Consider the following 12,014-nt stretch of genomic DNA (forward strand, 5'->3'; position numbering starts at 1 on the left):
CCCAAATATCCACTCCTAAATACAACTAACTTGCAACTGCAGGTTAAGTTTCCATCACACAAAACTTGGGAGACACATTTAAGTTTTGGATCCTTCCTTTTGAGATTCATATTGGTCAGTTTATCCAAGAACATGACAGTATGTCCTTTTTATTAGTGTGTGTGCACGTGTATGTGTGCATGTGTGTGTGTGTTCATTGGTGTGTGTACATGGAGGCCAGAAGCTGACTGGCACAAGGTCTCTCTCTAAGTCTGGAGGTTACCTTTTACTGGGGCAAACAGTCACTAGACCAGGGTGATGGGTATGTCAACATTCATGGGTCATGGGTCTATGAAGGCTTATGGTGATGGGGTGATGGGTCAGTGAGTGCTCACGGATGATAAGTCCATGGGTGCTCATGGGTGACAGGTGTTGGGCCCATGAGTGTTCATGTATGATAGGTCTATGAAGGTTCATGATGCCATTCTGTATTCTTGAGTTTAGTCTTGAAATTCTTCATAATAAAAAGATGAACAATAACAAATTTCAAAGAGCAAAGTGAAAAATCAAGTGACATGGGCATGGACTCATGTGAGCCTTAGATAGTATGTGAGCAAACTTACACAGGAAGTGAGCAGCCTTAGACAGGAAGTGAGCAGCCTTAGACCGGAAGTGAGCAGTCTTAGACCGGAAGTGAGCAGCCTTAGACCGGAAGTGAGCAGCCTTAGTAAGTGAGCAGATTTAGACAGTGAGTGACCAGATAAAGACAGTACATGAGCAGACATAGACAATATGTGAGCAAACTTACACAGGAAGTGAGCAGCCTTAGACAGGAAGTGAGCAGCCTTAGACCGGAAGTGAGCAGATTTAGACAGTGAGTGACCAGATAAAGACACTACATGAGCAGACATAGACAATATGTGAGCAAACTTACACAGGAAGTGAGCAGCCTTAGACAGGAAGTGAGCAGCCTTAGACAGGAAGTGAGCAGCCTTAGACAGGAAGTGAGTAGCCTTAGACCGGAAGTGAGCAGCCTTAGACCAGAAGTGAGCAGCCTTAGACAGGAAGTGAGTAGCCTTAGACCGGAAGTGAGCAGCCTTAGTAAGTGAGCAGATTTAGACAGTGAGTGACCAGATAAAGACAGTACATGAGCAGACATAGACAATATGTGAGCAAACTTACACAGGAAGTGACCAGATTTGTTTGTATATTGTAGCAGCTAAGACAGATTTTCATCTGTGTTGTATAACCAAGCAATCCGAAGATAAGAAAAGAGGCTGGAGAGATGATCTCTGAGCTGCAAAGTGCTTGCCACATACTGGAAACTTTAGTCTGACCCTCAGAACCCATCTGATCTCCACCTGCATACACACACATGTATACCCACACCCCACACATGAACTTGCACACACAAACACAACTCAATTTAATTGTTTAAAATATGAGTATTTATCTAATATATATATATATATATATATATATATATATATAATGAGTATTTTAAAAACTGGATGAGTTTTCCATCCAGTGTTGGATGGAAAACCAGTCACTATTTTTGATGAGGCTCCAAAGCAGTAAATTTTACTTAAAATAACTTGAGTGTTCTTGCCAGACGTATGTCACAAAGATAGAGATTAGGTGGCAAAACCTCTGACTTCTAAACACAGAGTACATTTTGATCATGGTTTCAGCTACTTTTATTATTTAAAATGTTTCTTCTCGTGTACATGGATGTTCTGCCTGCATGTATATCTATGCACCACTCACATGCCTGGTGCCTGTCAAGGCCAGAAGGGGACTTTGAATTCTCTGGAATAGGAGTTACAAATGGTTGTGAGCCACCATGTGGGAACAGAACATGGGTCCTCTGGATGAGCAGCCAGTGCTCTTAACGACTGGACCATCTATCTCTCCAGCTTCTACATTAGCTATTATTTCAAAGAAGATTGCTACAAAGATTAATAGAAGCAGAGGGAAGAGGAGAGTGGTCTGGGTGGCTTACAATGATCTTGTGGTGTAGTTATCTAGAGTCCTGGGGTAAAGCAGCTAATTAACCTAAAGGATGTTATGTTAACTTTGTTGTCTGAGAAAACAGCCATCCTGTTTTTAAGCAGTGCATAACTGGGGCCTGGGGTCACCACTTGGTTCTTTGCTTGCTGTTCTGTTCTTAGCAGATCGACGAGGCTGGTGGGTGTTGGAATTAGAGAGGTAACATGTGAAGCTGCCAAGCAGTTCAACAAAAGCCCAGCAGTCACATCCACCTGCTTACGAATTCTTCCCTTTGACGAACAACCTAACCTCCTCCTCAACTTAGGCTCTGAAGCCCCTTGGATGGCTAAAGCCCTCTTGCCTCAGTGGATAGTAGTTGTATCCATGGGCCATAGGCAGCATAGGGAGTCCACACTCCCACCAGAGGCAAGGAATCAGGTGCTCATGGATCACACCCCTAGGGCATCTTCCTACTCCAGCCAGAGAAGGTAGAATGTGGAAGTTGAGCTCCCAGTGGGAGAAGCCTGGGTGTGGGCAGGGCGGCTACCCTGATCTGGGAAAGGTGTGTTTGAGAGGCAGCTGGTGCCCTGGCTGTTGCTGCAACTTTCCAAACCACAAAGCTCTTCTTGGAGCTCCTGCCAAGGCCGATCCCAATCAACCACGCTATCAACATTGTCATCTCTTACACGGACATGCACCGGGTGCTGTGAGTTCTGAAGGTGAACCCTTGAAGAGTTTTACCTTTTCCCAAAGCCATGTTACCTGCTCATCCAGGCACACTCCCACAAGAATGCCTACAAAGCTGGTCTCAGCATCGCTGGTCCAAGTCTATTCTCACAGGAATGATCACGATGCAGGCACACTTCTAGAGGGCTACTCCCAACAGTGGTCTCAACATCTTCAGTCCAGGTATGTTTCCATAGAGATGCCCAGGATGCTTATCTGCATCCTGGTCCACACACGTTTCTATAGGGCTACTTACAATAACCCTATAGAAACGCTATAGAAATGCTGGTCTCAGCATGCCAACTCCAGACATGTTCCCCAAGGATTCCTACGATGTTGGTCTGCATCTCCCTGTCAACATCCATCCCTCTTCCTTGCTCTGCCCATCTCGACTACCCCAATCTAATGCATTAGGCTGTGGGTAGGTCACCAACCTGTTGCCATCTTTGCTATGATTGTTAACTAGTCAGGATCCATGATCATCTGGGAGGTGACCCTTAAGTTGTTCTTGTTGGGTATTTGGTCCCAACCATGACAAAAGTTACTAAAACATTTGCCCTCCACAGTTGGGAAGGGAATATTCCAAATGATAGAGACCATGAAGGGGAAAACACCCAAATCTTTTTGACCTTGAGGGCTGTAGCATTCAGCCAGAGACTGTCACTATTTCCAGTGTGTAGGTACACCAAGGACAAAGAGAGGTCTTCGCCCAGGGGAGCTTTGAGGATGGTGACCGGAAATTGGCATCAGAAATTTTTTTTTTTCTGGCTTGGAAGAAAAGGAGGATTTGGCTTGTCAGCACTCACCCCTGGACAGGTTTGCCAATAATTCTGCATTAAACCAACACCCACGCCCATGGCACCCTTCCTCCCAAGCAGGCAGAACCCACTGCATAAGGAACCGGCTCCCCGTCAGGAGGGCAATATGGGTTCATGGCTTTGCCGGCTTCCAGAGCAGAGGACCTGAAAGTCAGTTCTGCCCAGGGATTTCTGACTACCCACATCCGGGCTTCGAAACAAGAACGTTCAGGCTCCGTTTGATCTCCTAGATTTCAAGGTCTGATTAAGTAGCATACGTACTCCTTCAAGCTATGGGAGATGCTTATGTCTACATTCTACTCTGTGCTGGTTTGTTTATTTTGACAACTTGATACAAGCACTCAGTCATCTTGGAAGAAATGACCTCAAGTAAGAAACTGCCTCCATCAGATTGGCCTGTGGAAAAGTCTGTTGGGGGCATTTTCTTGATGAATGACCGCCACGGGAGGGCCCAGCCCACTGTGGGCAGTGTCACTCCTAGGCAGGTGGTCTTGGGTTGTACAGAAAAGGAAGTTGAGCAAGGAATGGAGATGAAGCCAGTAAGCAGCCATTTTGTGGTTCTGCCTCCAGGTTTCTGTTCTCATTGAGTGAGTTTCTGCCTTGACTTCCTTCAGTGATGCTGTAATTGGAATATGTGAGCCAAAAGGTCTCCTACCCAGCTTGGTTTTGTGAGAGTTTTATCGCAGCCACAGAAAGTAAACCAAAACACCTCTTAGAGATCTGATGGTGGCACCACTTTAATTATCCCTCACCCCTCTGCCCCCTAGTCCTTTTCTGTCTGACTCTTCCCAGCCACCAATAACACATGACTGAGGCTTCAACATCAAATGTCATCAGAGGTATCTTATTTGGAGTTGATTTTTTTTTTTAAAGGACCAAGATAAATGTAGTGACCCAAATTAAGACCTTCTTGCAGCATCCCAAGCATATCTCTGTGGAAATACCAATTTGAGTCAAAAGCTCATTTGGATTCCATACCACGGTGCTCACAGAGAAGATGGGAGGGGAAGTGACATACATATTTGTGTGTGTGTGTGTGTGTGTGTGTGTGTACATATATATGTATACACCCAGGTGAGCAGGAAGAAGGAGGAGGTAGGTTTAATTCTTCCTCTTGTGGGGGAAGGGTAGAAAGGGGAGCGTGTGAGCAGTGTTCTTTCTACCTGTGAACACAGTCTTTCTCCTTAACTGCTGGCCTGATCTCCCTATATAGGGAGATGTCAGAAAAGTCAGTTTGTTAAGAGTTCCTATGTGTCCCTGTGCTAGACAGGTCACCCCCAAACTAGTAACTTTTGAGCTTCACAAGCGTGCAGTCAGAGACCCTTTCTAAAACCTTCAGTTTGATTTTGTTGGCACTTCTGTATGTTTTTCTCAAAGAGCTCTCTCTACAGTGTATACTCTCTACGATTGGGGCTCCCCAGGCCCAGCCAAGGAAAAACAAGTAGGAAGCAGGAGGTGACAGCACAGTGACCCTCTAGGGATCCTGGCAAGCCAGAAGTCACTTCAGAGAATCTCACCTGTCTCATCGTAGCCAAGCAGGTGACAGCTGGGGTTGACGTCTTTCAGCAGGTGGCCAGGTTGGAGAGTTCCAGAGCATGTATCTGGCTCTTCCCTGCATATGGGATTGTCCCCCATCACAGCCAAGGACATTTAGGACAGGGCTCCAGGAACTTTGTGCAAATGTAGGCTGTAGACATCACCTGGCCCAAGACGGGCAAGCTGGAATCTGACCTCACCTGTAGCCTGACTAGGCTCACTAGGATCTTAGCCAGAGGGAAGGGATCCCAGATCTCAGGAGCCTGGATGCCTGTGACTTGGGATGTCTGTCCCCACCCTCAGGCAGGGTATGTCCCACAGACGCATGGGTAAAATCTATGTAAGTGTGTAATACACTCGAAACTTTTGCGTCTTTGCTGCATGGATGACATACCTTCATGTAAAAGGTAAGGGACAAGCCACTCCCCTCCTGGGCCCATTGGCTTCTGGCTTTCAGACCCCTCCAACATGTGCCAGGAGTTGAGTGAGATCTGCAGGCTGGGGCAGGTTAAGAGTTCCTATATATCCCTGGCCTGTGCTAGACCCTTCTCCTCTTCTGTGGCCAAACATTTTGTCTCTGTTTGGAAGAGTAGTGTCCATCAAGGCCTGGTAGGGAAGTTCATGTTGGGGGAGTCTGTGGGGCTGGGACTCCTCACATACAGACCCAAAGAAATTAAGTAATAAGGACACAGCCCAAGGGAGGGGGCATGAATCTCACTCAGAAAGGGAAAGAAAATAGTCATTGGAGGTGGATGGAGGGAGGGAGCTTGGTGAGGAAGGGAGTGATGAGGAGAAGGGGGATGGGGATCAGGAGTGGGGAGAGAGGGGATGGAAGAGGGTTGGGAGTGAGAACAGAAATTGATGTTGGGCATCTCTGGGGCTAGCTGGAGACTTGACATGAGGGGAGGCTCCAGGGAGTCTATGGGGGTGACCCCAGCTGAGACTCCTACTAGCAGGAGATGTGGAGACTGAAGTGGCTCCTTCATGTAGCCTCCTTCCAGTGGAGGGAGGGGAACATCAACCCAGGCACAAAACCTTCGACCCAAAATTGTCCTGCCTGTCTACAAGATGGGAAGGGATAAGGATGGAGCAGAGATTGAAGGAATGGCCAACCAATGACTAGTCCAACTTAAGACCCATCCCATGGGAGAGAGTTAGCCTCTGAAATTATTAATGATATCCTGCTATGGTTGCAGATGGGAACCTAGCATTACTATCTCCCAAGAGGTTTCATCCAGCAGCTGATGGAAACAGATGCAGAAACCACAGCCAAACATCAGGCGGAGCTCAGGGAGTCTTGTAGAAGAGTGGTAGACAGGATTGAGTGAGCCAGAAGGGTCAAAGACACCACAAGAAGACCTACAGAGTCAACTAACCAGGGACCACGCAATCTCACAGAGACTAAACCACAAACCAATGTATGCAGGGCTGGGTCTAGGTCCCCTACATATTGGTAGAAGATGTGTAGCTTGGTCTTCATAACAATTGGAGTGGAGGCTGTCTCTGACTCTGTTGCCTGCCATTGGATCCCCTTCTGCCTGGCTAGCTCTCAGAGAAAGAGCATATGCTTAGTCCTGTGGCAACTGGATGTCCTAGGGTTAGGTGGTACCCAAGGAGGGCTGGGGGGAGGGATTTGTAAGAGTGGGACTGGAAGGAGAGGAGGGAGGGGGGCCGGATCAGGATGTAAAGTGAATAAATAAATTAATGGGGAAAAAGGGGGACACTGTCATTCCCTTGCCTCCTTTACTGATAGTATCTTACCAGAAAATAAAAGTTCTATATCCTTAGTAATCTGCAAGCCCGGTCTGCTTCAGAAGAGATTGTTTTAGTTGGCTTGCCATTGCTATAAGAAAGTACTCAAGGCTAAGGACTATATAAAGAAAAGAATTTACTCAGCCTAGAGTTTTGGAGGCTGGAAGTTCATAACTGGGCAGCTCCATCCAATCAGACTCTGTCAGTCTGTATTAGTTTTCTTCTCTGCTGCTGTGATAAATACCACAGCCAAAAGCAACTTGAGGGGAAGGGGTTGATTTGGCTTAGCCTTCCATCATTGCAGGAAGTCAAGGCAGAGACTCAAGTAGGAACCTGAGGGCAGGAACTGAAGCAGAGGCCACGGAAGAATGCTGCTTGCTGGCTCATTCATGGCTTGCTCAACTTGCTTTTTTATACAACCCAGAACCTGCTGGCTGGAGGTGACATGGCACACAGTGGGCTGAGTCCTTCCACATCAATTATTAATCAAGAAATCTGCCCCTTAAACACACAGAGATTCGTCCGCCAGTCTGGTGGATAATTCCTCAATTGAGAGTTCCCTTTCTCAAATATGTCTTTTTGGGTCAAGTTGACAGAAACTATGGCACAAGTTTTAAAGGACAATGATACCATGTGGGAAGGAGAGAAGTCACACTGTAAGACAGGAAGGGCCATACTCCAGAATTAACCTAGACTGCAGAACAGTTTCCTCTGACCTCTAATTAAACAGCAGCATCTCTCAACCTTGAGACGTTGCTACGGTGGGGATCAAGGTTTCAAGAAACCCCTGAGTACACCCTCAAACAAGAGCAACAGATGGTGGCCAACACAAAACAGTAAGAATGAAAATTATGAACTAACATAATTTTAGGATAAAAAAATTTGTAGCCGGGCAGAGGTGGTGCATGCCTTTAATCCCAGCACTTAGGAGGCAGAGGCAGGTAGATTTCTGAGTTCAAGACCCGCCTGGTCTACAGAGTGAGTTCCAGGACAGCTAGGGTTACACAGAGAAACCCTGTCTTGAAAAAACTGGATGGATAGATAGATAGATAGATAAATAGATGGATGGATGGATAGATAGATAGATAGATAGATAGATAGATAGATAGATAGATAGTTTGGAAGAAAGTGTATATATCAAAATGGATTCTAATATAGACACTTTTAGAATGGGGGCTGTCACAGCACCGGGCTAGTTCCTTTTTGTGAGGGTCTAAGTGACTGTTGATGGTATGAGGAATGGCAACAACTTCTGAGCCAATGACTTTTGCAAAATGAGGAAACAACGAGTTACAATAAAATAGTCGGTGATGTCCTGAATCAACCTTGTCTCTTCCTATGACTCTCTAACATCTGAACCCATCCCTAAATCTAGAAAATCTACTGTAATGGGATTCCTGGTCAGGGGTAAGTACAGCCAGGTCATGGGTACAGCATTCAAGTTCTAGATGGATGTTTGTCCAGCACAGCACAGAGACAGAGACAGAGACAGAGAGAGAGAGACAGAGACAGAGACAGAGACAGACAGAGAGAGGGAGAGGGAGAGAGAGAGAGAAAGGGAGAGGAGGAGAGAGGGAGAGGAGGAGAGAGGGAGAGGGAGAGAGGGAGAGAGGGAGAGAGAGAGGAGAGAGAGGGAGAGGGAGAGGGAGGGAGGCAGAGAGAGATAGAGAGGGAGAGAGAGAGACAGAGAGAGACAGAGAGAGGGAGATGGAGAGAGAGGGATAGGAGGAGAGAGGGAGAGGGAGAGGGAGAGAGAGAAAGGGAGAGAGAGAAAGGGAGAAGAGGAGAGAGGGAGAAAGGAAGAGAGGGAGAGAGGGAGAGAGGGAAAGAGGGAGGGGGAGAGAAGGAGAAAGAGGGAGAGGGAGAGAGAGGGAGGGAGAGAGAGAGAGAGAGGGAGAGAGAGTAAGTTTGGGTGTAAGTACAGCTCTGTATGGTACAATGGATCTGTATGTATATGCAAACCTCTGTGGGGTGACTATCTGTCCTAACCCTGACCTTGAAGAAGGGGTCAGAATAGGAAGGATGGGGGCAATACAGCCTAATTCTCCTGATGCTGCTAGAGGTACGACGGGGAAGGAGTTTCAGAAGAGATGTCCACTATTTCATCACCGGCACCAGGGTCCATGGATGGCATCTAATGGAGCTGTTTTCCAAATACCATTGGGTTACAGCCAGGATCTCTAACTGTCTTAGATCCACCTCATCTCCAAGCCCGATTCTCCACTAGATCCCCCACGTGTCTTAACATCCATCCATCAGTCACCTTTGTTTAAGTAAGCTGGAGTTGGATGTGGGTGTTTTTGCAGCCTGGAAGCTGAGTGCACATCCTGCTGTGAGCATCTCTTCACTCCTGCTGGCGCTGTGTGGGAGAGGGGCCTCCGCAGCTCTAGAAAGCATCGGTGCTGCAGATCGAATGGAACACAGTTCATGCGCAACAAAATTCCCTTTATTGACATGAATCACAGTTACAAGGTCTTATCCAGCAGAAAGGATGATTTGCAGCAACAGAACTACACACGGAGACATAAGAATAAAAATACGTACACGTGCCAATCACCAAACCAGCTAACCTCAACCAATCAAATCTCTGAATATGTCTTCAATTTTGATCGCCAGTGCTTCGGAAGAACGGGCACACCCCGCGGAGGTCGGCCTCTGTGATCTTGAGCATTCACAGACTCCAATATCCACCCTTGGAGCGATGGAACATGTAAACACAGAGGGAAGATACTGACAACCCAGTCAGTACCCAAATGCCTGGCTCCCGGGTGGAGCCTGCTCTCTGAGTCCCACACACTCCTCAGCCATGGAGGGCTCAGGGCTCAGGCGTGTTGGGAGAGCGGATGGCGGAGTTACAGGGATGATGGGGTAGGTTAGCATGTAGTCTAGGTCCACTCACTCTTCAGGATCATCTCAGAATTTTAAGTTTTCTAAGAAAGGGAATGTAAAAATGCCTCTTCTTACCCCTCCCCCTCTTCCTTTCCCATTAGAAGCCCACTGGCCAGATTCCCACAAAGCCTGCTGAAGCTGAGCGGCTCTGGGTTGTGAGTTTCCAAGTGGCCAGCAGAGGAGCCTAGTCAGGCTCTGAATGTCATTCCCTAGGCTTGACTTAAGTAACTGTTAGTCAATGAGCGGGTTGAGTATTTGCCCTTTGCTGGTATCCACGAGTCTCTCAGAAAAACAAAGGCTGTAAATACATCAAGATTAATAGCTAGGAGATCTGGGAGCCTGCTCTTGTCATCTACAAAGAGCCTGGGGGTGGGAGTTGGGGTGGTAGGGGGGCTCAGCCTAAAACCCACTCACAGCACTCTTCAGAGAGCTGCGTGGTCATGGCCACCCTCATTTCCGTATTTCTCTGACTTCACCAATGCCAATCTTTGTCTTAGGACACAGGAGAGAGACAAGCTGCCTTCCTTCGCTGCCTTTCTTCCCTTGGTGTGTGGGCCCTCCCGCGCATGCCTCCCTGGAGGAAGCAGACCCTGTTTGAGCTGGCTCAGCCTTGGAAAGCAGGCTTCTGGGTTCATGTTCCTTCTGTCCCGGCATTCTAGGAAGACAGAGGGTCCATGGAGAAGGAGCACAAGGGGCCCTGGCAGCCTCCTCCAAAACCTCAGGCCAACATGCTCAGGACTTGTACCCCAGGTGCTGACTCCTGGAGGTGACCCTGAGGTGTTGAAGGTGAGTCTAGTGAGGGAGACTGGAGGTGGGACAGTAGGGGTTAGCCTCGACAATCCCACTGAAGAAAGATGCCTTCCACTCAGTGGCCGAAGCACAAATCTACAGTTCTATGACACCTTGAGATTACAAAGAAAACCAGCTTCTCCCTCCAAAGAGAAATGAAAAGTCAAAATGTAATCAGAGCTGATCTGGGGTAAGGAGATGGAGGGAAGAAAGGAACGGGGCTGTAATGTGAAGAGAGGCTCATGGTCCTGCAGAAGCCTGGCGCTTTCCTTCACGGAGTCCCAAGGTTTGCCAGAGCTAGCCAAGGCCCACATCAAGGGACATCATCACCACAAATCCTAGGATGGAGGCCCAGGATGCCAGCTTCCCGTTGCCACTGGAAGGAAGGAGAGGAACTCTGTGAGACTTAGCTAACGTTTCCTATGACCTAGGCTGGGCTGATGACCGCAGCTATAACAAAGAGTATTCTACCAACGGTGGCAGCACTGATGGCTGGGTGCCACATGCCAAGTGGACGCTCCGCTCCCTCCTGATCCCAAGCCATGCCCTCGTTAGCCTGCTCTCACTGTTTTCTGTGGTTCTCGGCCGGGGCTGCAGCACAGGGAAATCATTTGACCAGAGCTCTCCAGTCCCAGGCTTGAACAAACAAAAAGGAGTGAGCGGGAGGGCTGGGTAGATGGCTCAGCAGTTAGGAGCACTTGCTCTGCAGAGGACCAGAATTCGGCCCCTAGCACCCACATCAGTAGGCTCGCAACTGCCTAGGATTACACTTCCAGGGATCTGACTTCTAACCTCCATGAACACACACACTTTAAAAACTGGTGGCTATTTCTTATGTTTTCTTTATGTGTGTTGGGGGAGGTTATAGGAGCCATTTCTCCTCCAGTACTATCTACTTTTTTGTGGCAGGGTCTCTTGCTGGCCTGGGGCTCTCGGATTAGGCTAATCTGGCTAGCCACGGGGCACCAGGAATCCATCTGCCTCTCCCTCCCCAGGGCTGGGATCACAAGCACATGCCACCATGTCTGGCTTTTCATGCGGGTTCTGGTGTGGCAAGCACAAAATGCTGATAGAGCCGACTCTCCAGTCCTGGTTATTATTCCTTAAAGACATTGATCTGTCATGATAAATGAGGTACAGAATTATTCCATTATACAAACCTGAATGAAACTGTGCAGGCCCTCCCACCCCTTTTGACACCTGGCCCGTAGCAAGATAATGACACACACAATATGGCTATTGCTTCATTTTTGAGCCTCTCCTCATTTCCAGCAGAGGGGGGGGGGGGGAGAGAAAAGTGGCTATTTCATCAAGGGGCCAGGTGCTAAGGTCCCCTGCTTTTTGCCACTATGTGATGTCACCTCCCTCCTCTTTCAGTCTTAGCAAACAGAGGAGGGACAGGAACAATTGCGGCTGGGGGCACAGGGATCTTGGGAGTAAGCAAAGGAAAGAGAAAGGAAGAGAGGGCAAGTGTGTGTGTGTGAGTGTGTGTGTGTGTGTGTGTGAGTGTGTGTGTGTGTGTGAGTGTGTGAGTGT

The 12,014-nt window shown here is 48.0% G+C and overlaps 1 protein-coding gene across 4 annotated transcripts in view; it reads right to left on the reverse strand.

Moving 5' to 3' along the window:
- Positions 1-9,228: 9,228 nt before the first annotated feature.
- Positions 9,229-12,014, reverse strand: part of Slc39a11 (solute carrier family 39 member 11) — a 432,379-nt gene continuing 429,593 nt past the window's right edge. For all 4 annotated transcript variants that reach the window (XM_031351836.1, XM_031351835.1, XM_031351837.1 and 1 more), the window contains exon 10: positions 9,229-10,854. In XM_031351836.1, the coding sequence (XP_031207696.1) occupies positions 10,776-10,854 (79 nt within the window). In that variant the 3' untranslated portion in view covers positions 9,229-10,775. The remainder of the gene's footprint in view (positions 10,855-12,014) is intronic.

Source organism: Mastomys coucha, unplaced genomic scaffold (genome assembly GCF_008632895.1).
Source record: "Mastomys coucha isolate ucsf_1 unplaced genomic scaffold, UCSF_Mcou_1 pScaffold5, whole genome shotgun sequence".
NCBI classification, from domain to species: Eukaryota; Metazoa; Chordata; class Mammalia; order Rodentia; family Muridae; genus Mastomys; species Mastomys coucha.